Genomic DNA, 26,713 nt, shown 5'->3' with positions numbered 1-26,713 from the left:
AGCTGAGAAGGGAACAGCTTCCCTCAGAGCTGCCCCACCCAGCACTGGGCCCAGCCAGGGACATGATGTCCAAGCTGGCAAGGCCCACCTTCAATTCCCAAATTTAACAATGTGCCAGCTGTATGGGTTCCAGCCCTGAGGCAGGGTCACAAAGAGATGTCGGTTTCCTCAACTATAAAATGAGGAATTGGTTTGGAATCAGATCATCTCCTTAGTTTCTTCCAGTTTTAACTGCCCACTGCCCACCTTTTTTTTTTCTCTTTGAGACAGGGTCTTACTCTGCCGCCCAGGCTGCAGAGCAATGGTGTGATCATGGCTCACTGGGCCCTTGACCTCCTGGGTTCAAGGGATCCTCCCATCTCAGCCTCCCAAGTAGCTAGGACCACAGGTGCTTATCACCACACCAGGTTAATTTTTCTATTTTTTTAAAGATAGGGTCTCCCTGTGTTGCTCAGACTGGTCTTGAACTCCTGGGCTCAAGCCATCCTCCTGCCTTGGCCTCCCAAAGTGCTGGGATTACAGGTGGGAGCCATCACACCCAGCCTTCAAGGGTCTTCATAATCTTGTTTCTCCTCCCATGCATTCATACTTTGCCCTGTGCTCTTATCTGCTGAATACACCTTGGAAAGGGAGCCAATCTCTTTGCAGTGACATTCTACTGACAATGTTAACAGTCATTCTGGATCATTGAGGCAAAACAAGCACGTTTTTCTCAATTACTTGAAATAGTTAGGCAAAAGCAGATTTTTAGTGAGTTTTCTAGATAATAAAATTATAAGGAGTTAATTTAGGAGACTGCCAGTTTTAGCGATGTTTTGGGCCAGAATATAAGATGTCAATTCTAAATATATTATCAATAGAAATATCCTTAACATTTACCTTAGCTTCACTAATGGATCAGAATGGCCTATCTTTATTACAACCAGCAGATAAGAATGTGTCACTGGAACTAAAAACTCTCCTGGCTAGTCCTGAATTTAGATTTGCTGGTTTAGAAAGATGTAGCCTTATTTTTGCTTTAAGTATATAATACAACAAAGAAAGAATATTTTAAAGTTGGAGGATAACAATGATAAAAACACAACCAAGGGTTCCAGTACAGCTTTAAAGTATAGCTTTATTGTAGCTTCAGTATAACTTTAAATTTACAGTGATTGATTATAAATTATTTCTCTCTACTTTTCTAACATATGACATGTTAGCAAAAGACTGAATTAGTTGAGTTTGACATGTTACCAACAAACATGGTCTCCTATATAGAACCAGCCCTTCCAAAAAAGATCTCAAGTATTTACATGGCACTTTTAGTACACAACCATCCAAACAATATTACTGTGGAGGAGGTGATGGTCACTTACACTGTAAAAATGATTAAGGAGGGAGGTCTACTGCAAGCTTGTATAAAGAGCATCTTCTCCAGAAAGCCCTATATTTCATTTTCAGAAACTAAATTTCCTTTTAACTAGGGCCTAATGGATTGATTCATGTTTCCAAAACCCACAAGAGATTGACTTATACCTCCAAGGTTTACAAATGTATTTAGATGAAAAATATATGAGTCAAGAAAGAGATTTTTATCTACCCAGGTTTTTGAGACTTCTTGGAGAATAAATAAAGTGAGCCATCACATGGCTCATTGCTGTCAAAAGACTGGAGAGAGTCCTAGAAAAACTTGTGTGAGAACTTTGAGTTCTCATCTTGGCATAGTTCCCTGGGGACGTAGAACCCTGAAGGAAGACCCCAGGGTCAGATCATTTGAATTAAATCTTCCAAGCATACATGGAGTAGATCTGTAGGTGCAGGAAGACTTAGTTTACTCGTTAGACACTATAGCACAATGTGGCTGGGGCCTATGTTCTTTTCAACTGGGTACAAAATTATCTGACATTTGCTTGAGGTGGAAAAAATGTAATGGTCCAAATAATAAATATTTTTAAATTCTACTAAGCATATTATGTCAACCAATCAACTGAAACACCACTTAACTCTTAAATAACTTTTTAAAATTATATTTAATGTGTGATGCAGGTGTGAGGATACTTTAATATGTCTGATAGTATGTATATCATGCATAGACAATAAAAACCTTCAAAAGGCCTTCTCTACACGTACATTTGCTCTTTCTCATTTACATTATCTACTCTGCGGAAAACAATATCTGTTTATTTCATTCGATAGACACAGGCTTGGAAATAATATGCATTAAATTAACCACAAAGTTAAAACAGTTGTTGAGTATAAGTTAAAAACTGGGCAGTAAAATACTATAACTGTCCGACCAGGCCCCAAAAAGAGTAGATAAGAACTTCACTTCTCACCTTATCTCTCCTAGGCTCTTGTCTCCAGGGTGCTGGGGGGAGATTAAGTGAGGATTTATAACCCTCTCCTTTCCTATTGAAAGCTCTACCCACTCAAAATATCAACCAACAGTCATTCCAGTTTGGGCCACACCTCTGGGGTTTCACTTTACATTCACTTTTTAAAAAATATTTGATAGCTCACTGAGCTAACTAAGTAAGAAGAAAGTAACATTCCACTGGCTCATTCAACAATTGTTTGCTGAATACCCTTTTCTGCCAGATACTGTTTTAGGATTTGGCTCTACAAAGGTGAGTATGACTGCATTTCTGCACCTATGGTGCTTACATTCTAGAGGAGGAAGACAGGCAGTACATAAATACATATTTTTAATGTGGTTTGTTCAAAATAATAGCAACAATGTATTGGATGATTATAACTTGTGTATGAGTTAATGTATGAAAGCAAAGTTACAAAGTATGGGAAGGGGCAATTAGAAGCACTCTGTTATGAGGTAGCTGCACTATTTGAGAAGTGATGTAGTGTTACTTGAAAGTGGTCAAGATTAGTTGTTCATATATATTGCAAATTCTAGGGCAACCACTAAAAATATGTTTTTAAAAAGTGTACTTGACTTGCCAAGAGAGGAGAGAAAATGGAATCATATAAATAATATAACCATATGTGATGGTTAATACTGAGTGTCAACTTAATTGGATTGAAGGATGCAAAGTATTAATCCTAGGTGTACCTGTGAGGGTGTTATCAAAGGAGATTAACATTTGAGTCAGTGAGCTGGGAAAGCCAGACCCACCCTTAATCTGGGTGGGCACCATCTAATCAGCTGCCAGCACAGCTAGAATATAAAGCAGGCAGAAAAATGTGAAACAACCAGACTAGCCTAGCCTTCCAGCCTACATCTTTCTCCCGCACGAGATGCTTCCTGCCCTCAGACATCAGACTCCGAGTTCTTCAGTTTTGGTGCTCACACTGGCTCTTCTTGCTCCTCAGCTTGCAGATGGCCTATTGTGGGACCTTGAGATCATGTGAGTTAATACTTAATAGTAACTAACCTTTGTATATATATATCCCATTAGTTCTGTCCCTGTAGGCTAATACATCATACAAATGGAAGAAAAAAAAGAAATAAAGGAGCAACAATAGGAAACAGCTACAAACATGGTAGGTATACATCCAACTACATCAATAATTACTTCAAGTGTGAATGGTCTTAAATACACCAATTAAAAGACAAAGACTATCATGAATAGATTAAAAAAAACACGACTCAACTGTGCATATGTAAGCAAGCCACTTCATATATAAAGACATAGATTGATTAAACAAATCATGCCAGAGGGTGCTGAGTGCTATGAAGAAAATAAAATAAGAGGATAAGAAAGAGGTATGTAGGGGCTGGACGCAGTGGCTCACTCCTGTAATCCCAGCACTTTGGGAGGCGGAGGCAGGTGGATCACTTGAGGTCAGGAGTCCAAGACCAGCCTGGCCAACATGGTAAAACCATGTCTCTACTAAAAATACAAAATTGGCTAGGCATGGGGGTGCATGCCTGTAATCCCAGTTACACAGGAGGCTGAGGCACAAGAATGGCTTGAACCTGGGAGGCAGAGGTTGCAGTGAGCCAAGATTACACCACTGCACTCCAGTTTGGGCGACAGAGTGAGACTCCATCTCAAAAAAAAAAAAAAAAGAGAGAGAGAGAGAGAGAGGTATATGGGTATATGGGGGGTCGGGGCAGCAGTGCGGGGAAGCTCTGTAGATCTTATGGTCAGGAGAGGATTCCCTCACGTGGAGATGTTAGCACTAAAGGAATAAGACAGAGCCTGCCACGCAATGTTCTGAGGCTTGTTATTTGGGTTAAAGGCATAAAACGCACAATCAGCCATGAGGGAACATTAGTAAATACAAAATCCCCTGCTGGTTATTGTCTGTTGCAGCCCCTGTCCAGTGGGATTCACTTTCTGCTCTGTTCCGTCCCCCAGGGAGATTGGACGCTGCAGAACTGCCTCGGCCAGGTGAGGACAGGAGGAGAGTCAGAGTCAGGTATTCAATCTGCCAAAACCTCTCTGAAAGTGTGGCTTTATTCTGGGTCCCTTGGCACTTCTTTTTTTTTTTTTTTTTGAAATGGAGTTTTGCTCTTGTTGCCCAGGCTGGAGTGCAATGGTGCGATTTCAGCTCACTGCAACCTCCACCTCCCAGGTTCAAGCGATTCTCCTGCCTCAGTCTCCCAAGTAGCTAGGATTACAGGCGTGCGCCACCACACTCGGCTAATTTTTTTATTTTTAGTAGAGATGAGGTTTCTCCATGTTGGTCGGGCTGGTCTCAAACTCCTGACCTCAGATGATCCGCCCACCTCAGCCTCCCAAAGTGCTGTGATTACAGGCATGAGCCCCTGAGCCCGGCCAGGTCCCTTGGCACTTCTGTCCTAGATACCAGAGTCCCACACTGTCCATTTTTTCTCTTTTGTCCCTGACACTGAAGCCTCTGCAACTGCCCCATTTAGGCATGGCTGTGCACTTTAACCCCGTTGGTTCACCTGTCGTGGCTTTTACTCAGTGAGCCTCTTGTCTTCCTTCTGCTCTTTCTTGCACCCTGTCTCACTCATGCTGACTTTGGGTTTAGCCTTGAACACTCAGCATGTTGATATTTTTTGAGGATAAACAATCCTGTCTCTGACTTCCGACTCTATTACCAAAGTCTGGTAACTCGTGAAAATTGTTGGGGGGTAATGGTGGTGGTGGTGGTGGTTGGAGGTTTGAGACTAAAGGGTGGGAGCCTGCACCAAAAAAGGAAATTATGAAACTGGGGTAATGCCACCTGAGGCAGAACGGGACAGGAGGGGGCTGGTTTCCAACATGGGAAGTGAATTGCACAATTTAAGGTCATGCAACTATGAACACGAGAAACATGGGAACTTCTTGTTGGAGAGAGCCTCGTCTCTTGTTTTTATTGTCTCTAATCCTTTACTTCAATGCAGAAGCCAACCTTCCTCCCTGTTTTTTTTCTAAAAGAACCAGATTCAGGGGCCCCCTTGTGTCTAAGAGAATTAAAACCCAAAAGCAAGTACTTGCAAAATGGCTTAAGGTCTATATAGACAGCCCTTGATTAAAATTATCAGGCAGTGGCACTGGGTAGTAAAAATAGCAACACAGTAATATAAACTAGCCCAAATTTGCTGCCATCCCACAAAACTCAGTACAGTTTGAGTGTCCCTTATCCGAAATGCTTGGGACCAGAAGTGTTTCTGACTTTAGAACTTTTTTGGACTTTAGAATATTTGCATTATACTTACTGGCTGAGTATCCCAAACCAAAAAATCCCAAATCCAAAATGCTCCAATGAAGATTTCCTTTGAGCGCCATGTCAGCACTCAGTTTCGGATTTTAAAGCATTCTGAATTTCTGAGCATTTTGGATTTCAGATTTGGGTTGCTCCACCTGTAATACAGACCCCTGAGGATTGTCAAGTCAACTGTCTAGTTCCCAGGTATAAATTAGTCTCTAAATGTGTGTAAAATGTTTATCTTCCCTGAAGAGTTCAGAGGGAAGTTTGAGGGGAACCACCCTTAGGTTGGATGATTCATTCGAAGGACTCACAGAACTCACTGAAAGCTGTGATACCCACGGCTATGGTTTATTACAGGGAAAGGATACAGATGAAAACCAGTCAAGGGAAGAGGTGTGTGGGGCAGAGTCCAGGAGGGATCCAAACACGGGCTTCCAGAGGTCCTCCTGTGGAGCCATGGGCAGCGTTCACTCCTTTTGGCAACACTGTGTGTCAATACCCATGGAGTATTGTCAACTGGGGAAGTTTACCTGAGCCTTGGAACCTAGGATTTTTATTGGGGGGGGGGGTCCATCAGGTAAGCATGGCTGACTGCCCAACAGGTGATCTGTTTTCACTCTCTCCAGAGCTGAGCTGATAGCATGTGACCCAGAGCTCTCACCCAGTATCGCATTGCTGGTGTGACTCAAAGCTCTCACCCTACAGCACATTGTTACTAGCTGACTGGCCCAAGACCCCCAGGCAAACAAAGACACTCCTGTCAGGCCTAGCATTCAAAGGACTTAAGAGACTGCCTTCCAGAAGCAAAGGCCAGACCTCTGGTGGGGCAAGGTGAAAGTCTTTACCACACACTTCCCATTTTCTTTTTTTGTTGTTGTCTACTGCACTCAGGGGCCTGGCCACGCTGGGCCTCTTTCTCAGCACAGCAGCCTAGGTCAGCACTGTTCCTCAGGCCTGCCTCGGGGCTGCACCTGCCACCAGGCCTTTGCTCTTGCAAGAATTTTAAATATCAGGGTGATAACAGAGTGCTCACATTGTTTAAATATGAAGGCAAATCACTGCCTTGATGTTTGCGATTTATTTTCCTGTAATGAAAACAATGGAGATTGTATTGATTACATCAGACAATGATCACCTCCCACTTGTTTTTTCTTCTTTTGTTTCCGCTGAGCAAAAAATCCCTTCTGTCATGAGAGATAAATGAGTGAGACTCTCATCAAAAACTTGCGTTTCCTTGGTTTTAAAATTTCTGAGTAGTAGATACTCCAAAGAGCGGCAATTCTTTCCTTTTTAAAATTACTTCTGCTGTTTACATGTGTATCTTGCCCTACCCTATTGTGTCCAGAATTGGTGGGTTATTGGTCTCGCTGACTTCAAGAATGAAGCCGTGGACCCTCGCGGTGAATGTTACAGTTCTTAAACATGGTGTGTCTGGAATTTGTTCTTCAGATGTTCAGATGTGTCTGCAGTTTCCTCCTTCTGGTGGGTATGTGGTCTCACTGACTTCAGGAGTGAAACTGCAGACCTTCGTGGTGAGTTTTACAGCTCTTAAAGGCGGTATGGACCCAAAGAGTGAGCAGAAGTAAGATTTATTGTAAAGAGCAAAAGAACAAACCTTCCACAGTGTGGAAGGGGACTGGAGAGGGTTGCCACTGCTGGCTTGGGCAGCCTGCTTCTATTCCTTTATCTGACCCCACCCACAACCAGCTGATTGGTGCGTTTACAATCCTTTAGCTAGACACAGAGGCTGGACAGTAAAGTTCTCCAAGTCCCCACTAGATTAACTAGATACGGGGTACTGATTGCTGTATTTACAAACCTTGAGCTAGACACACAGGGTGCTGATTGGTGCATTTACAATCCCTGAGCTAGACACAGAGTGCTGATTGGTGCATTTACAATCCTTTAGCTAGACACAGAGTGCTGATTGGTGCATTTACAATCCTTTAGCTAGACACAGAGTGCTAGACAGAAAAGTTCTACAAGTCCCCACTAGATTAGCTAGACACAGAGCACTGATTGGTGCATTTATAAACCTTGAGCTAGACACAGGGTGCTGATTGGTGTGTTTACAAACCTTGAGCTAGACAGAGTGCTGATTGGTGTATTTACAATCCTTTAGCTAGACATAAAGGTTCTCCAAGTCCTCACCAGATTAGCTAGATACACAGTGCTGATTAGTGCATCCACAAACCCTGAGCTAGACAGAGTGCTGATTAGTGCATATATAATCCTCCAGCTAGACATAAAAGTTCTCCAAGTCCCCACCTGACTCAGGAGCCCAGCTGGCTTCACCTAGTGGATCCCACACCAGGGCCACCTGCAGACTGCCCGTCAGTCCAGCGCAGCACGCCTGCACTCCTCAGCCCTTGGGTGGTCGATGGGACCAGGTGCCACGGAATAGGGGGCAGTGCCCATCAGGGAGGCTCCGGCTGCGTGGGAGCCCACCACAGGGGGCTTGGGCATGGCAGGCTGCAGGTCCCCAGCCCTGACCCACTGGGAGGCGGCTGAGGCCAGGTGAGAATTCGAGTGGGGGACCAGTGGGCCTGCAGTGCTGGGGGACCTGGCACACCCTCACAGCTGCTGGCCTGGGTGTTAAGCCCCTCACTGCCCTGGGTTGGCGGCGCCGGTCGGCCAGCCGCTCCAAGTGCTACGCCAGCTGAGCCCGCTAAGGCTGAACTCGCACTGGCCTGTGAGAGCCGCCTGCAGCCCCGGTTCCCACACTTGCCTCTCCCTCCACACCTCCCAGCAAGCAGAGGGAGCTGGCTCTGGCCTTGGCCAGCCCAGAGAGGGGCTCCCACAGTGCAGTGGCGGGCTGAAGGGCTCCTCAAGGTTGCCAGAGTGGACGCTGAGGTGGAGGAGGCGCTGAGAGCGAGGGCTACTAGCACGTTGTCACCTCTCACTATGCTGAATTCTTCTAAAGCAGGGGCTTTCTTCTACGATTCTGCCTCCTGGCAGTCTGCCTGGCATGTAATAGGTGCTTGATTAGTACTTTTTTTTTCTTTTTGAGATAGGGTCTCATTCTGTCACCCAGGCAGGAGTGCAGTGGCGTGATCTCAGCTCACTGCAGCCTCCGCCTCCCAGGTTCAAGCAATTCTCCCACCTCAGGCTGTCAAGTAGCTGAGATTACAGGGGTATGCCACCATTCCTGGCTACTTTTTGCAGTTTTAGTAGAGATGAGGTTTCACCATTTTGGCCAGGCCGGTCTCAAACTCCTGACCTCAGGTGATCTACCCACCTTGGCCCCCTAAAGTGCTGGGATTACAGGCGTGAGTCACTGTGTCCAGTTGAGGCTTGATGAGTATTTGAGATGTGAATCAACGCCTGTTTAACAGCAGCATTATATTAACAGACCATACTTTTAGTTCTGAAATGCAAAAATTTAGAAGCCTACAAATAACCATTTGGGTAGTAAGAAGATAAAAATAATATATATTTGCATTTTCTTATACATGTGTCAAATGTAACTGGAAGGGTACACAAATAGTAACTGCGTTTGCCTGTGAGAAGCAGGACTTGGTTGTGGGGAAGCAGGGTTGAAAAGACTTCCAAGACTGTAGACCCTTTTATACTTTTTTGATTTTTGAACAGTGCAAATGTATTCTTTATTTGAAAAAAATTAAAAAATTCTAGCAACAAGGCAATGAGCAATGACTCATAAATCCTTTATTTTGGCTAATACTGATTGCATTCATTACTACCATTTTATTTATTACAGTTCAGATGAGAGTCATTCACTAGACATTTGGTTGTTATTAAACACTAAAAATTAGGCAAAGACTGGAGGGGATAAGGATAAGAGAACAGGATAAGGAGAGCAGAAACACACTCAGGAGAGAACAAGAGATCCTGCCCATTCTCATTATGAGGATGAACTGGCTACAGGACATTAGTAGCCTGATCAGATCTAACTTAAATACCAGCCTCGCCAAAAAAGTTTTCCAAAAAAGATCCCCTAACAATTATTTACTGGACAGAAAAGGTTGATATTTCTAGAAAGAGATGATCTCTTTGACACAAAAGACCAAACTTAGGACCCAACGTAATACATAGCACCATGACAGAGCTGGGATCCATTAAGACATGACTGTGGACAGAACCATCTCTAGGAACACGCTCTCACTCACAGATGGATGTGTTGTTTTACGGCTTAAAGATGTTGTAGACGGTTCTCACATAAATTTCATCAGGGGGAGGCTTCTTCTTGCTGCCAGGTTCAAGGAATCTCTTAATTGTAGGGATATTACTTAGTTTCACTGTGTACTCCTGAAAAAGGAAAACCCAAAAGTTTAAGGCTAACAAAAAAGGTATTAGTTACTACAAAGATATGGTTATGCAAAATGGCCCATCAAAATTTGTTCAATAAATACTTGTTGAAAGGTTCCAAGCAGAACTGAAATCTAGCATTTGTTTAGCAGGGATGTCCAATCTTTTGGCTTCACTGGGCCACACATAAAATACACTAACACTAACGGTAGCTAATGAGCTGGAAAAAAAAAATCCCAAAATATCTCATAATGTTTTAAGGAAGTTTATGAATTTATGTTGGGCCACATTCAAGGTTGTCCTGAGCCACATGTAGCCCATGGGCCGTGGGTTGGACAAGGCTAGGTTAAGATCTGATCTCTATGATTATTTACAATCGCTGTCATCAATCACCCATATCAAGATCGGAGTTTAGGCAAATCTCCAGGTTCACAAAAAGAACTCTACAGCAATGGCAAAAGTAAAAACATACTCAAAATAGAATTATGACACTTAAGGTGAAAAAAAAGGAAGGGGAAAACTCATTGAAAACACCTCCAGTGTATTTTTCTGTATTGTTTTTTAATGCTAGTCAATTTGAAGCAGTGGGAGTGGGGAAGGAACAAAGAAATCTATAACTTGTTGTGATCAATAAGCTGTAAACACCACTCGGACTAACCACCTGAAGTGCACTGATCTGCTGGGAGAAAATGCATGAGCCACTTAAGTAAAGGTGCTTTAAAAAGTCACCAGACGGTACAATTTATATTTTAAGATTCAGCTTCTTCAGAGTTTTTACTCCTATCAGTAAATGAATCCTCTTTCTGGCTATGTTCAGGAAATCGCCAGTTGCATTTTTTCATAGCCTCTGGCCCAGATACCAAATATTTATGTAAACTGGAATAGAAGAAAAAAAAATTATATTTTTCATTCATAGAATCAAATCTTACCAATTCTCAGTAACTGAGAAGAAAAGCCCATTTTATCTAGTGAAAAATCTGAACTATATGAAGAAGCATATGCTCATCATATATAATTATTCTAATAAAACCTTTTAAAGCTATTTAAATAAAACCATTTATTTAAAAGTGAAGAGGTTGTTTTAAATAGCTACTATTTATTAATTGCCTATTATGTGCAAGACACAGCCTTAATTAAGCACACACAAACATACATACATATGCCACTAATATTAACAAAAACCCTAATAATTATGCCAATTAATTATATATAAATATGACAATTTTCTCTTTTCATTATGTACTTAAGCTCTACTTGTGTTATCTGATTTTAAATATCATACCAAAATTTAGAAGCTTGATCCAAATGATGTATTGTTTCAAGATTTATGTGGGGTTCATAGTTATCATGTATAGTAAAACTTTTGTGACTTTTTAAATCCATTAATCAACACAGGAATAACCCTTTAAATTCAACACCGATCTGGTGTCCAATTCTGAAGATTTAAATATTGATCCTCAATCTGATCAGAGATTAAAACTGTATTTACACAGATAATGCCTTGGGGTTTAAAAAGGGGTTGTTATTATAGTATCATCAATGTAAAATACCAATAGGTCCTGGTGCTACAGTTTACCAAGAAACCTTGATCTCTATCATTTACCCTAGACTTTTTAGATATTTTGTGTCTATTCAGTGAAAAGTTCTTTACTGCCTGTGAGGTGTGTGTGCATGTGTACACAGCATGTATATATATGCATGCCTGGAAAGATTTCACCTTTTTTTTTTTTTTTTGAGACACAGTTTTGCTCTGTCACCCAGGCTGGAGTGCAGTGGCATTATCCCGGCTCACTGCAACCTCTGCCTCCCCGGTTCAAGCGATTCTCCTGCCTCAGCCTCCGAGTAGCTGGGATTACAGGCACGCACCACCATGCTCAGCTAATTGTTTTATTTTTAGTAGAGATGGGGTTTCACCATGTTGGCAGGCTGGTCTTGAGCTCCTGACCTCAAGTGATCCACCTGCCTCGGCCTCCCAAAGTGCTGGGATTACAGGTGTGAGCCACCACGCCCAGCCTAGATTTCACATTTAATAAGTTTAGCATTCTACCTACTTCTGGGTTCAGCATCTCACCTATTTAGGGCCATAGGTACTTCTAGTACTTCTAAATGTGTTTTTCAGAAACCACACAGTCTAGTGGAAAGAGTACAGACTTAGATCCCAGACTCCTCTGTGGCTCCCAACTCAGTCATCCACAGTCTTGCAACTTTATGCAGAATGTAATGTTTCCAAATCTGTAATTTTCATCTGTAAAACGGAGATAGTGAAGCCCATCTCCTAGGGTTACTGGGGTGGGGTTGAGAGGCCAGATGAGCAAATGCATGTTAAGTGCCTAGCAGACTGACTGGAATGCAGCTGGCTCTCAATAAGTTGCAGTTCCCTTCCTCTGATTTCCCTTCTCTGCTAAACAAATAACTCTTTTAACAGTGCAAAAGAATACTTCAGGTGAAAAGTATCCTAAGTCAGTTCTGAATGAATAAAATCAAATTAAGGAAAGCCGATCTCTGTGTCTGCAAGAGTAAATGAAAAAAAAAAAAGAAAAAACCTATATAAACTATAACATCATAAATGATATGGTGGTTTATTGCCTTGAAGATTTTTATTCTCATTTTCTGGGTGTATTTATTGAACCGGTGGTAACCGCCCTCATTAGTATATCAAAATATTTAACAGACTTGGCAAAAAATGGTTTTAAGTATGTGTGTTACTCTTCGGGGAGTCAGTGTATCTCTCTTGGCTTTTGATAACTTGGTCAAACATACAGCAATATGGTCCGTATCTGCACTGTATCGGGGATTGGCAAAGTTTTTCTATAAAGGACCAGTCAGCAAAAATTTTAAGTTCTGCAGGCCATATGGTCTCTATCAGATCTACTCAACTCTGCTGTAGAAGCACAAAAGCAAACTTGACATTGTGTAAATGAGCGGGCATGGCTTTGTACCAATGAAATTTATGAATACATTTTGAATTTCATATAATTTTTATGTGTCATGAAACATTATTCCACAGATTTTTTTCAACAATTTAAAAATGTAAAAACTATTCTTAACTCACAAAAACAGGTGGCAGGCCAGGTTTGGCCCAGGGATTACAGTCTGCACATTAGACTTGGAGATAAAAGGCTAAGGTTCTAGACAAAACTCAAGCATCCACTGGCTAAGCCAGCTTGGCGGCTGATTTCTTTATCCTGGGTCTCTACTCCCTCAAGTGAATACTGAGGTCACTAAATGAGTTTTTTTTAAAAGGCCCTTCTCTCCTTTAAAGTTCTAAGATCAATCCTGCCAGAATAACCCTGAGGGATATTTTGAACCACACAAGTCTTTCCTTAGAATTCTCAGGAGAATGGTAGGAACCCTTTGGGGTGATGTTTAGGGTGCTATCATCTTTCATTTGCTCTCAGAGCTCAGGCTTACAATTTCCTACCTTGAGACCATACTGTTTCTGAGAAAGGGGGTCATAGCCTGATGAATGAGACTGTTTTGATGTTTATCTTGCCCACTATCCCATCAGTAGATATATTTGAGTGTGAGAGCACCTCACCTCTATGGTTATTTCTATGGAAAGTCCCCAGTGGCAAACTCTCTGTGTATGGAGTTTTTTCCAGGAGTGCAGTGATGGAACAAAATTAAGATGAAAATTTCTGAGCTGGGTGTGCTGGCACATGCCTATAGTGCCCGCTACTCAGGAGACTGAGGTGGGAGGATCTCTTGAGCCCAGGAGTTCAAGACCATTCTGGGCAACACAGTAAGATCCCATCTAAAAAAAAAAAAGAAATCTTTACACATCAATGATCTTTCAACTTGAAGGATTTAAGGACCAGAAAAACAACTTTGGGTCCTTACTTTCATTTCATTTGCCAAATTAGAATCTTAAAAATATTACACACACACACACACACACACACACACACTCCCAAAGCCAACCAAACAATAGGCACTGAAGGGAGGCACAAGAGTTCTAGGACAATCTTCTAACACATAGTTTTATTTACCTGGAGGAAAGGAAATGCAGACAGGATATTAGGAATTTTCTCTTCTAGAGCTAAAATGGTTTGGAGTAAAATCACATCTGCAAGGCTCAGCTGATTACCAACAAGAAAGTTTTGTCCGTGACCCCTTAAAATCTGTAAGGAAATGGTGTGCATCAGTCATAATATTCCACATAGAGAGACTGATGAGGCTATTGAATCAGTGCAGTAACTGAGAAGAGGTGAAATTATGACCTTGTCATTTCATGCTTTCATAAATAACATCAAGTAAGAGAACATGCCCTATCTCTGACAGAGAGAGCAAGAGAGAGTGGGGCAGAGAGAGAAAGAAAGTACAAAAAAGGCATGGAAATGAAAGCATCCTTAAATATCTGCTGTGGATCTGAATGAGACATTGAAGTGGGGAAGGGAAAATTCCTTATTTCTGGATTTAGCATCTGGTGTTTTGAAAGGATGCATCTACTCCAAAAATGTATCCACAGAAATGCATGCAGGAGGCTTGGGGAAGGGCGGGGTGATTTAAGAAATCTAAGTGATAGATCATCTTTAAGGGGCTCACTCTTACTTCCCAGTTCTGTTGCTAGAACATCAAGACGTGTAGTAATAAACTCAACCCAATTAAAAATTAGGCTTCCTCTTACATGTCCCAAAACAGAGAAAATTAAAAGCTTGAGTTCATCTTGACTCCCATTCTGAGGGTAACATACAGGTGTGGGGCTTTATAAGAATAGATTGTGATTAGGGACAGGCAAGGAGCAGTGGTAGCAACGGGGAGATCCCCTTCACAGGGAACTCTTGGATGCCCATGGGTGTCTGCATGTGCACAAGTGTGTGTGTGACAGGAATTTTGAACACAATTCCAGGTCAAATATAGCTGCTGGAGTCAGAGTGGCATAGTACAATGTATCCTGAATTTGTAGTCAGAGGCCAGAGTTTCAACCCTGCTCTCCGTTTTCTGGCCATGTTACCTTGGACAGGTCCACTGAATCTCTCCATGACTTCATTATGTGTAAAAGGGACAACAGTTCTCACCTCATAGGCATGTTGCAAGAAACCCTGACACAGTCTGGGCCCTTGGGACCTAAGAATGAGCAGTGACCCTTTGCCAAAGCACCATGTCCTCTGTGCCCTTTCCAGACCACATTTCTGCATTATCCTATTTTACATTCACAAAGTGCCTGTGGGAAAGATACCATAAAACCTAGCTACAGAAACCCCAGAAAATACCTCTCCTTTTTCCTAAATCTAGTTCCACAAAGATGGTCAGAGGAAGCTTGCCAGATAGGCCTTCCCATATTTTCACATCCTCTTATTTAGTGTTTGCACTGAAACACTAAAAATACTCCTCCCAGTTCAGGAATAAAGAATTGGAAGCTCAGAAAAGCAGATATAACAAGAAGAGAAAAACAACAAAACCAAAAACAAAAAGAGCAAAGGGAAGACAAATAAAATGGAAATGTTCTTTTCCTCATATCAAATTATCAGGGAGGATGTCAGCTATGAGATAGCTGTTCAACAACTGTTTGTTGAATGAATGAATGAGGCAGTTTCTGTTTTCTGTATCTTCTGAAGTTTCTGCTGTATCCACACAAGGTGGGAACTTGGTGAATGCAAGGAACAATAAGGGACAAAGGCAGGGAGCCCATACTTTTTCTAGACTCCTGAATCATGTGGTCCTAGCAGAGTCTGAGGGGCTCTAAGACACCAGCTTTGTGCTGTGGCTACTATTAGCTCTTAGGAGTCCATTAGCTCTTAGGTTAGTCCAACTGGGCTCAGTTTTAAAATGCTTGGACAGAAAAGGGTGTTTGTGGCAGCTTCTTTGTGGTTTGGTTACTCTGTGTACACAGGCATCTCTGCCACCTACCTTTTCAAACACAGGAAAGTATCTAATTATAGCCTTCTGGGCCATGTTAACCACTTCCTTTTGTTGATCATCTGGTTTTAAGAAAGGATGCATGATAAGCAGTTCCAGCAGATCCAGCGTCCCCTCCACATACATGTCAATCCTTAAAACAAAAGAGCAGTTGTCTCAGTTTCTCCTCTCTTTGAAGCCATTGGTTTCCACAACTAAGAATTCAGAGTGCTTTTTTTTTTTTTTTTAAGATGCTGGCAACTTAAGTCCCTAGCAGCATTTACCTATACCTGTCTCTTAAGAGCAAAGAGATAAGGTCAATTCTAGTTGTAACTCACAAAAATCTGTCACAGATCAGACAGCTTGAGAGTCACTTTCTTCCTGGCATCCTACTCCTCCACCTTCACCCCAGCATCTGTGTTTTGGTCTCTTAGTATGGGTCAAACTTCATCTTCATGAAAGTAGTGAATACCATTTATTGAGTGCTTAGAGTGTACCAGGCATGGTGCTAAACACTCTCTATTCATTATCTCATTAAATCACATGACACTATGAGAAATGTACTATTCTTATACCCACGTTGCCCAGGGTCATACATCTAAGGGGTGCAAGGACCAGGCTTTGAATTCAAATTATAATCTAATGGTCTCTAATGGTCACTCTCCCAGGCCTTGAACATCACAGCAGCTCCTCATTCCTAATACTTAACAATAGTGAATGTGTAAGAAAGGTAAAAAGCAGTATCAAAGCATTTAAAAATGTTGAAATCTGAAACAATGACACCCTAGATATAGTATTCAACATCTGAATCCAATTATTTTCTTTTGTTTTACTCAGACTCTCTCTACTGAAGTTCCAACTGGTCTTCGTGACCTTCTTGGGTTTTTGCTCCCTGATCTCATAACTATGTAAGACATAAAGTAAATGTGGTGTGCTGCAGAGGACTGCTAATCAGCTAAGGCATCAGTAAGCTGACAAGTGACAACACTCGAGAGGGGCCACAGTACAGGGTTCTCTCCTTGAGGTCCTTGCCAAAGAGATTGTGCTTGTCTGCTATGTAGTGGAGAATGCTTCGTGTCTGTACCAACTTCATCCCGTCAATTTCAACCATAGGCACTTGTTGGAACAGCAGGTGGTTACCTGAGAATGGAAGCCCAGAGTTAGAAGTGATCTCTTCTTCTCTGTCCCCCAACCCCTAAAAAATGCTCTGTTGAATGAAAAGAAACGTGGAATCATGGCCTTAGGAAATAGTGTAAAGCTTCCAGATGACAGATAACTTTAACTTCATTCAGGAGAGCAGATTTAGCCACAAAAGAAACCTGAAGGGGTCAGGCACGGTGGCTCAAGCCTGTAATCCCAGCACTTTGGGAGGCCGAGGCAGGTGGATCATGAGGTCAGGAGTTCGAGACCAGCCTGGCCAATATCGTGAAACCCCGCCTCTATTAAAAATAAAAAAATTAGCCGGGTGTGGTAGCTGATGCCTGTTTTCCCAGCTACTTCGGAGGTTGAGGCAGGAGAATTGCTTGAACCCAGGAGGCGGAGGTTGCAATGAGCCGAGATCATGCCATTGTACTCCAGCCTGGGTGACAGATCAAGACTCTGTCTTGGGGGGGAAAAAAAAAAAAAAAAAAAGAAGCCTGAAAACTAGCATTGTTATAAACGTTCCCTTTTCAGTTTCACCCCAGGAAAAATACCTATCCACAGTGATAAGGGATTAAGGGGAATGTAGTGAAGATATTTCTTCAGTGCTACACAGGCCAATACAGCAGTCACAGCTACATGCAGCTATATAAATCTAAATTTAAATTAATTACAATTTTTAAAACTTAAAATTCAGTTCCTCAGTTGCACTAGACATATTTCATGTACTCAACAGTCACACGTGCCTAGTGGCTACCATATTGGACAGTGCAGAATACAATGTTTCCTTCACTGTAGAATGTTCTGCTGGACAGCACTGTTTTTAGAGAATCTGATCATGAAACCTAAGTAACTAGCTGAGACTCATGTATACTCTTTGGCTCATGTATACTCTGTGGCTACTCTGTAGCCACAGAACAGATTGTTTACTACCAAGTTTGCTGTCACTAGTTAAAAAAACCACCCACTGTTTTCTTTAACAAATCTGAATCCAACACTTTCTACATACCAAACCCTGGGGAGAGATGCCTGTATAGGGTACAGCTTGGCCCTTGAGGGTTTGGGCATTCTGAACGGGTGAGGGTAGAGGGGAAAGGAGTACTTAGCACATGCCTAGTGGCTTCCAGCCACCGTCGCACACAAAAGGTGGCCTTACAGCCCTGGAGTGCTGGTGCCATACAAGGGAGCCTCCAGCTGGGCCTGAGGACCCTGCTGTTGGCTGGGAGGGAGGCTGCTCACAGGTTGATGGGTGCATTCTTTATAGGTCTACTGGTGGCTCCTGCTACAATGGATGGGCAAGGAGGGAGCAGGGCTGACCAGGAATTAAAGGTGAAGGGAGGGGGCAGTTCGTCGATTTCGCTTCTGTGTGGTATTCACTTTAGAAAGTATCCCCATTGGGGGTATTTATTTGCATACTTCAAACAGGCCAGGATGCCTCAGATAGTATGAAGGAAGTAGGGAAAATGAGAAGGAGGGAAGGGGCAAGGGAGAGAAAGAAAGGGGGAGGAGGAGATTAGAGGGGAGAGAGGGGAGAAGAAAGGGATGGAGGAGAGCTGTTCACTTGGGTGGGGAAGGAACTACTCACCCCCTTCAGCCAGCTTTTATGGAACTATTGAATAAGAAGTGATTTCCTGGCAATTTCAACTATTTATTCCCTCTTGCTTTTTTTGGTTTTAGGATACTGTTCTGAATGTTCAGTGTCATTGAATATTTTTGCCCTTCCACATAAACAGCAGTTCTTAAAGGAAAATCAGTATTAGAGGCAGTTGTTTCGTTTTCATACTTACCATCCTGCAACTTGTGTAACTGTTCTTTTGTTTCCAGAAATTCTTCATCAAACTAAATTTTAAAAAAAGAAATGTATATATACATAGTGGAATATTATTCAGCCATTAAAAAAACAAAATCCTGTCATTTGCAGCAACACGGACAGAAACAGAGGTCATTACGTTAAGTGAAATAAGCCAGACACAGGAAGACAAAGACTGAATGTTCTGATTCATATGTGGGAGCTAAAAAGGTGGATCTCATGGAAATAGAAAGTTATTGGTGCTTACTAGAGGCTGGGAAGTGTAGAGAGGAAGAGGATGTGAAAAGAGGTTGGTTAATGATACATAAATACAGCTAGACAGAAGAAATAAGATCTAGTGTTCAATAGTATGGTAGGCTATAGTTAACAATAATGTATTACACAGTTCAAAATGGCTAGAAGAATTGGAATGTTCCACCATAAAGGAAAGATAAATGTTTGAGGTGGGTAATGGACATCCTAATTACCCTGATTTCATCACTACACATGATATGCATGTATCAAAATATCAAATGTATCCCCCAAATATGTACATTGTGTATCAATTTTTTAAAAAGATATCCTCACCCTCCAAAAGGAGGTAAACATCATAGAGACTCAGGACTAAAAATACCAAGTTAAACAGTCTTAAGAAGCAGAGAGAAAGAGCAGACTTAGCATCCACATCTTGGTTTCTAAATATCACTGCCCCCTAAAAGGAACTAGGGCTCCTATAAAAGAAGGTTGATTTTGTTATGCCGAAGCAAGGAAGTGCCCAAAGGTGAAAGAGAAAGGCATGGAGGGCCCTGTGAGGGGAATTCCCCACCAAATTTGGGAAAATTTAAGCATCAAAAAGAATGATGTCAATTATGGATTATAACACAACAACAAAATATCTATGTCCATAAACAATGATGCTAAAAAAAAAAGGTAAGGAGAAGAAAAAGCTCTTTTTTACAGAAGACTTAATTAAGTTACTTAATTATGATAAAGGGAAAGTATCAATTTACAATGGAGAGATCGGGAGATCTCTCACCCTCGGTCTAACCAAACAATCAAACTTGGCTCCCCAGTGGAGAACACTCTGATATCCTGAGCCTTCTGTTGTAACACAGTGAGAAAGGCACAGTCACACCTGCTAAAACAGTACCAAAAATATTTACCCTGAATCTACGCGAAAGGTGAAAATCAGGTATATTCAGGATGTGGGACCTTACAAACATAATGGCCTGGACTTCTCAAGAGTCGAGGGCATGGAAAAAAAGTCAGGTCCTGTTGATGAAAATCAACTAAAGATACTTAACAACCAAATTGGAAGTAGATCTCCGAGGAGAGGAAACTGTTATAACTGCTAAACAGATGTGTAACAGTTAGACATTTGGGGGAAAATAGGGAAAATCTGAATATGGATTGCATATTAGATGTTGTGAAGGCAGCGTTAATTTTCTTGGTGGTGACAATGGTATTGTGGTTATTAGGACAATTATTTATGTTGCCTTGGTGTCAGAGGCATGTGAACCAGAGCAACTCCATCTTGAATAGGAGCCGGGTAAAATGAGGCTGAGGCCTACTGGGGGCTGCATTCCGAGACGGTTAAGGCATTGTAAGCCACTGGATGAGACAGGAGGTCGGCACAAGATACAGGTCATAAAGACCTTGCTGATAAAACAGGTTGCATTAAAAAAGCCAGCTAAATCCCACCAAAACCAAGATAGTGATGAACGTGACCTCTGGTCGTCCTCATTGCCACACTCCCACCAGCACCATGGCAGTTTACAAAGGCCATGGCAATGTCAGGAAGTTACCCTATATGATCTAGAAAGAGGGGAGGCATGAATAAATCACCCCATTGTTTAGCATATTATCAAGAAATAACTATCAAAATGGGAAACCAGCAGCCCTTGGGGCTGCTCTATGGAGTAGCCATTCTTTTATTCCTTTACTTTCCTAATAAACTTGCTTTTGCTTTGCACTGCAGACTCGCCCGAAATTCTTTCTTGTGCGAGATCCAAGAACCCTCGCTTGGGGTCTGGATCAGGACCGCTTTCCTGTAACCCTGGGAGGAAGACACATGCTGATGTCTGCAACTACTTTGAAACAATTCAGAAAAAAAAAGGAAAGGAGAAAGCAAATGTAGCAAAATGTTAAGAATTGGTGAATTTAGTTGAAAAACATTCAACTTGGAGGGGTGGGGGAGAATCAGGATCATAGGGTGGAGGCTTGGTTTCTGCTGCTTGCCAGGGTGGGTGCTCATGGTGTGAGGAAAGGAGACTCAGTGCTCCCAGAGGATCTTCATCTAATGCTCATGAACAGTATCCTTGGGGCAACAATGCTCGAAGCCTAGATGGTCAGACGTGGTGCAGGCAGTACTCCTGGATCAATTGACAATGTCTCTCAGATAGATTCAGTTGAGGAATTTGTCCCTGGATATTTGTACTATAACACACTAAAATCAAAAGTTAAAACATCGTATTAGTTAACAGAAAGGGTTATTTATTTATTTTTTTCTTAGAGGTCTGTCACCCAGGCTGGAGTGCAGCGGCTCAATCACAGGTCACTGCAGCCTCAAACTCCTGGGCTCAAGGGATCCTGCCACCCTCAGCCTCCCAAGAAGCTGAGATTATAGGCTCAAGCCACCACATTTGGCTCAGAAAGTTTATAGGATATATGCAGGGACAAGGTGCTCAACTGATGCTCCTAGTTAATGGTAGAAAGGGTGTACATCTCCCACGTCTCAATGGGGATTTGCCTGGGTTTTAAGAGGTCTTCAGGCAAATAAAGTTCCAAGCATGGAAGAAACAACCAACATAGAGCAATGTCAATGATGACTCAAATTAAGTGACTGACCAACATTGAGGACTCCCTGAATTAGAACAGGCTGTTTTTCAGTAGGTTTTAGTGACCTAGTTACCCAGATGTGTGTGCTTCAACTTTAGGTTCAACTCAATCATGGGATATTGAGAATCATGGACTTGTCTGGTGGCTGCCAGCTGGTCCCTCCTGACTGTCTCAGATCTATGTGAGCACAAACTTAACTGGCAAAGAGATGGGGAGGGGCCCCCTCTCCACCACCTTGTAAACCATGTCGTTGCCCTGGGAGACAGACCAATGCAGCTTCCTCCACTCTGGTCTGAGGAGTGGGCTCGTTACTCTACCAGATCAGCCTGTTCCTGTCACAGATTGGACTGGGGTAGGTGGGTCAGATAACTCATGTTCTTTTTTTGTTTAACTTATTTAAGGTTGGGTTTTTATTACTGTAACCAAAAATGTTGACTCATAGGTGAGTAGGAGGGGCAGGGTAGAATGAAGAAAGAGAAGATTTGACAAAGGGTTATATCCATTCAAAACCTATGAAATGAATCAAGAATTACAAACTCAGAAGCCTATGGGGGTTAGACATATGACAGACACAAGTGAAGTCGGGCAGATTCAGGTCCTGGGACTATGAATGTTTTTCACTTTCCTTTTAACAATTAGCAAATACACCCTGAGACAAGAGGGCAAGGTGGGGCAGTCCTTATTCAGATCCAACAATTGCTGCCCTGTGAAAATAAGGACTCAGGATCACCACATCTTCCAATTTCTAAAGACAAGCCAGAAATCAGAATTTGCATATGAACATAATGTCAACTCATTTAGAAAATTGTAAAACACCATGTGGCAAGTTATCATATGCAAAAAATAAAAACAAAAAACAAACACGAAACCCATAACCCAACAACTCACATTTGCCATCTTTGGAGGTTGCTAGGGTAACAACACATTATTGTGAAAATTTATAATCAAGCATTTACCTTGCCTTTCCTATATGAAGCGCATTTTAAAGTAACTGAGTTTTAAAGTTTATGATTTAAACATAACATTTTTACACATTTTAAAGTTAATGAGTGACGAGTACTGTCTTAGAAGAGAATCACAGTTCATAAACATAGGTGAAATGATGGAAATGAAAAGAATTGCCATTTTGTAAATCCTAACAGGGATGATGATCAATAGCTGCTAAAACCACAAGTTGAAAAGAAACTGGGAGAAACTATAATGTGTGGATTGGGGTTGACATCACAGGAACACACCGATGAAGCTCGGCATCACTGAAAACGAGACAACCAGACACCAGACAGGCCCTGACGTGGTACAAGAGAAGTGTGTTCACAGTATCTCCTCTGACATAGTCTGGCAGGAAAAAAAATTAAAATAAAGAGAAAGAAAAAAGAAGCCTGAAGTGATCATGCCTCTGGGTCCAGCTAGTAATTTATGGGAAGTACAGAAAATAGAGGAGCATGTTCAAATAAGGGTAGCCTCACTTTACCATGTTACCTCAAAGCAACACCTGGAGGGTAAGTAAACCAAATCCAGAATAGGGAAAATTTTACAGGGCAGTTTCTTCCACAAACAAATGGCACTAGAAACAAATGTAGACATCTAGCACCCAGATCTTGACGTTAATACCTTTTCTTTTTTTTTTTTTTTTTTTTTTTTTTATTTGTGACAGAATCTCGTTCTGCAGTCCAGGCTGCAGTGCAGTGGCGTCATCTTGGTTCACTGCAACCTCCGCCTCCCAGTTCAACCGATTCTCCCGCTTCAGCCTCCTGAGTAGCTGGGAGGACAGGCGCGCGCCACCACACCTGGCTAGTTTTTGTATTTTGGGGAGACACGGGGTTTCACCATGTTGGTCAGGCTGGTCTCGAACTCCTGACCTCATGATCTGCCCACCTCGAACTCCCAAAGTGCTGGGATTATAGGTGTGAGCCACCGTGCCAGCCTGTTAATACCATTTTTCTATCTAAGAAATTCCTGATTCTAGGGCTAGGGCAGGGAAAATATTAATACAAGATGAGCACAGAGCATTTTATAGTGTCAAAAAGTACTGAGAACAAAAAAGAGGCCAATGTGAAATAAAAAAAGGTAAAACTGAAAGAGCACCGTGGCCAAAGCTGAAACAATTTAGGCAATTTAGGTCATTGGACTATAATCTAAAGTATAAAATCAATATGCAAGCAAGATACCAAGGCTGCCAGTTTGAAGCCACTGAAGAAAACACGAAATATACCCTAAGAATGCATAATAAGAGCTCAGAGTAACTGACAATTTCCAGGTACATTTCCTTTCTTCTTATTAATAAATATTCATTGGTGCTAGATCAGAAGCCAATAATTAAGTAACAGTCAAAAGGAAAATAGAATTCCACCAACTACATTCTAATTATAAAGAAAAGTCCCTTCAGGGACGGAATCTGATTCAGTGAAGCATGCCTGTGATTTTGGTGGACGAGAACCAGACCTGAATGGTGCTTCAAAACCTATTTTTCTTTCAAAGGTCTCAAAAACTGTATAACAAATCTGTGAAGAAACAGCACATAAGGTACCTCGACTCCGGCGGCGGCTAAAACCCATCTCACGGACTCCATCCGGCCTCTTCCGTTGGGATAGTGGAGCTTGGGCCTTGCTGCCATGATAGCTTTTCAGGCTTTCTGAAAAACAAATGCAGCACCTCCTCGCACACCAACAGTCCCAATTTCGCGTCTTCAACCCAGTGCTCAGGGGCGAAATGAATATTCAGGATGTTGGCACGGGAAACTGTTCTTTATTTTTGTTTTTGCATTTTCCCTCACTCAAGAAAAAACATACCACCATTTTAAAACATGGGCCAAAAAAACCCTTGGCTTTTATATGATTTCTATTTATGACTTCTTATCCTGGATCTTGGGAAGCTGGGGCCATTTGTTGTAAAAACATATGTGCTAGCAGTACGGGATTTCACAAATTCAGAACATTATATATTTTGACCTTGAGAATCTCAGATTTTCCAGATTCAGCTTGGGGATACGGAGTGGCAAGCGTTGAAGAGGGTCGCGAAGGAAAATCGCACAGCCACAGGAACCTCTTCAAGTATTCATGCTTTTACATACATCATATTTTATTATCACGGCAACTGGAAGGTGAACAGGCCGAGTACTACTATTGTCTGCAAAATGTGCATCCATCGTCACGCACGCGGGGGCTGCCCCCCGGGTCCCACGTGTCCCCCACCCCTACTGGGAGATGAGCCCCCGGCCTTGTAAAATGAGCCGGGGCCAGGGTTTGGCCATCTGAGACTGCACTCTCCCATGCTCAGCTTCCCCGCTCAGCCCACGCAGGGGCGTAGCGGCCGCCCCGCCAGGCCCTGGGGACCATCCAGGCCCACCTTCCACCAATGCATTCAGACTCCGCAGAAGGGGTTAAAAAAAAATACGCACACTCCAAAAAGGACCCCAGCTCCAGCCAACAGGCCCACCTCTGCCCAGACTGGAGATGGAGGGCAAAGGACAAGAGGGAGAAAAAAGAAGGACTGAATTGGGGGGATGAAGGAAGAATGTGAGAGTGAGACTCGGAAAAAAAGAAGAGAGAAAGGGCGGGGAAGGGGATGACCGCAGGAGGGAGACAGACCTGGAGTCCGCTCGGAGACCTGGAGCCGCACAAAGCGCAAGGCCAGCAGTCCGCGGCTAGGCGAGACCAGCAGGCGGCTCTAGCGCGCGGGAGCTGGGCGAGGCTCCGGAACGACCTCACCAATAGAGACTGCAGTATTTAGCATGCCCCACCCATGTGCAAGGCATTCTGGATAGTGTCAAAACAGCCCGAAATCAAGTACGTTTCTCTCAAACTTTAGCATTTGGGGAATAAATGATATTTGCTATGCTGGTTAAATTTGATTTTAGTTAAAATTACGTGCTGAAGCTCTAGTGCGATGAATAACTTGACCTAAGCGAAAAGTTGCAATTTCCTTCAGGTTTATATAGCTTGTGCGCCGCGACGATGTCTCGGATGTGAGGGCGATCTGGCTGCGACATCTGTCACCCCATTGATCGCCAGGGTTGATTCGGCTGATCTGGCTGGCTAGGCGGGTGTCCCCTTCCTCCCTCACCGCTCCATGTGCGTCCCTCCCGAAGCTGCGCGCTCGGTCGAAGAGGACGACCATCCCCGCTAGAGGAGGACCGGTCTTCGGTCAAGGGTATACGAGTAGCTGCGCTCCCCTGCTAGAACCTCCAAACAAGCTCTCAAGGTCCATTTGTAGGAGAACGTAGGGTAGTCAAGCTTCCAAGACTCCAGACACATCCAAATGAGGCGCTGCATGTGGCAGTCTGCCTTTCTTTTGATCCATGACCCTTTTTAAAAATTAATTAATTAATTTATTTTTTTATTTTTAATTTTTTTTTTTTTTTGAGACGGAGTCTCACATCTGAGACTCTCCCATGCTCGGCTTCCCAGCCCAGCCCACGCAGGGGCGTAGCGGCCGCCCAGTCAGGCCCATCTGGGCCCACCTTCCACCAATGCATTCAGACTCCTCAGAAGGGGTTTAAAAAAATACGCACACTCCAAGAAGGACCCCAGCTCCAGGCAACAGGCCCACCTCTAGGCTGTAATCTTGGCTTACTGAAACCTCTACCTCTCGGATTCAAGCGATTCTCCTGACTCAGCCTCCCAAGTAGCTGGGATTACAGGTGCGCGCTACCATTCCCGGCTAATTTTTGTTTTTTTAGTAAAGACGGGGTTTCGCCATGTTGACCAGGGTGGTCTTGAACTCCTGACATCAGGTGATCCCCCTGCCTCGTCCTCCCAAAGTGCTGGGATTACAGGCGTGAGCCACCGCGCTCGGCCCTTGGATGCGTTTTAAACAGCAAGTACGCAATGCTTTCCTGACAGGAATGTCAAGTCCGTCAGGAAATCCACATATGGGTGTTAAGTAGGCTAAGTACCACATACAGATTAAAATCGAAAGCGCCGTCACCCCTTATTTAATTTAAACAGTAGACCCTAACTTCTTTCTTTCTTCATCTCAGTGGGACATCTTGAGATTTTTCTTCATTTTGTACATTTTAGAGTCACGTGCTCTATAGTCATGGCCTCAAGTCAGCACCTGCTTGGAAGGGGGGTCTTTGGGGTTGGGGGTGGTGCTAAAAAAAAAAACTAATTTGGCTGGCAAGTTAGTTAAAACGTTAAAAATATTTTAAAACTATCAGGGCTATATTATGGAACAATTGCAAAATTCACATGGATTTCAAAGTTTGAAATACATGCCTTCGAAAATACATCTTGTTTT

The 26,713-nt window shown here is 42.7% G+C and overlaps 1 protein-coding gene across 4 annotated transcripts; it reads right to left on the bottom strand.

Moving 5' to 3' along the window:
• Positions 1–5,796: 5,796 nt before the first annotated feature.
• Positions 5,797–25,195, bottom strand: GSTA4 (glutathione S-transferase alpha 4). Of its 4 annotated transcripts, XR_001006217.1 has the most exons (9): positions 25,063–25,186; positions 24,003–24,107; positions 18,636–18,687; positions 16,716–16,848; positions 15,721–15,862; positions 13,860–13,991; positions 9,517–9,870; positions 9,300–9,301; positions 5,797–5,829 (listed from the first exon to the last, which is right to left on the bottom strand). XR_001006217.1 is itself a non-coding variant. In XM_011981300.1 (7 exons), the coding sequence occupies exons 2-7, from the start codon at positions 24,087–24,089 to the stop codon at positions 9,748–9,750; spliced, it is 669 nt and encodes a 222-aa protein (XP_011836690.1). In that variant the 5' UTR covers positions 24,090–24,107; positions 25,063–25,195; the 3' UTR covers positions 9,249–9,747. The 4 variants fall into 4 exon arrangements, 3 of the variants coding, with proteins under 3 accessions (XP_011836690.1, XP_011836692.1, XP_011836693.1); XM_011981300.1 differs by lacking the exon at positions 5,797–5,829 and having other exon boundaries at positions 9,249–9,870; positions 25,063–25,195; XM_011981302.1 differs by lacking the exons at positions 5,797–5,829; positions 18,636–18,687 and having other exon boundaries at positions 9,249–9,870; positions 25,063–25,160.
• Between the last annotated feature and the right edge of the window lie 1,518 nt (positions 25,196–26,713).

Source organism: Mandrillus leucophaeus, unplaced genomic scaffold, assembly GCF_000951045.1.
Source record: "Mandrillus leucophaeus isolate KB7577 unplaced genomic scaffold, Mleu.le_1.0 Scaffold223, whole genome shotgun sequence".
In the NCBI taxonomy this organism is placed as follows: Eukaryota; Metazoa; Chordata; class Mammalia; order Primates; family Cercopithecidae; genus Mandrillus; species Mandrillus leucophaeus.
Note: the sequence above shows the minus strand (reverse complement) of the source record. Positions and strands in the feature narration are given on the sequence as shown.

Excerpts from the sequence above, each read along its gene's own strand:
- GSTA4 (XM_011981300.1), bottom strand. The coding sequence starts at position 24,089 with ATGGCAGCAAGGCCCAAGCTCCACTATCCCAACGGAAGAGGCCGGATG. Across the intron at positions 18,688-24,002 it reads TAGCCGCCGCCGGAGTCGAG|TTTGATGAAGAATTTCTGGA; the intron begins GTACCTTATGTG and ends TTTAAAATTTAG. Across the intron at positions 9,871-13,859 it reads CTGCATTTCCTTTCCTCCAG|GAGTACACAGTGAAACTAAG; the intron begins GTAAATAAAACT and ends TTCCTTTTTCAG.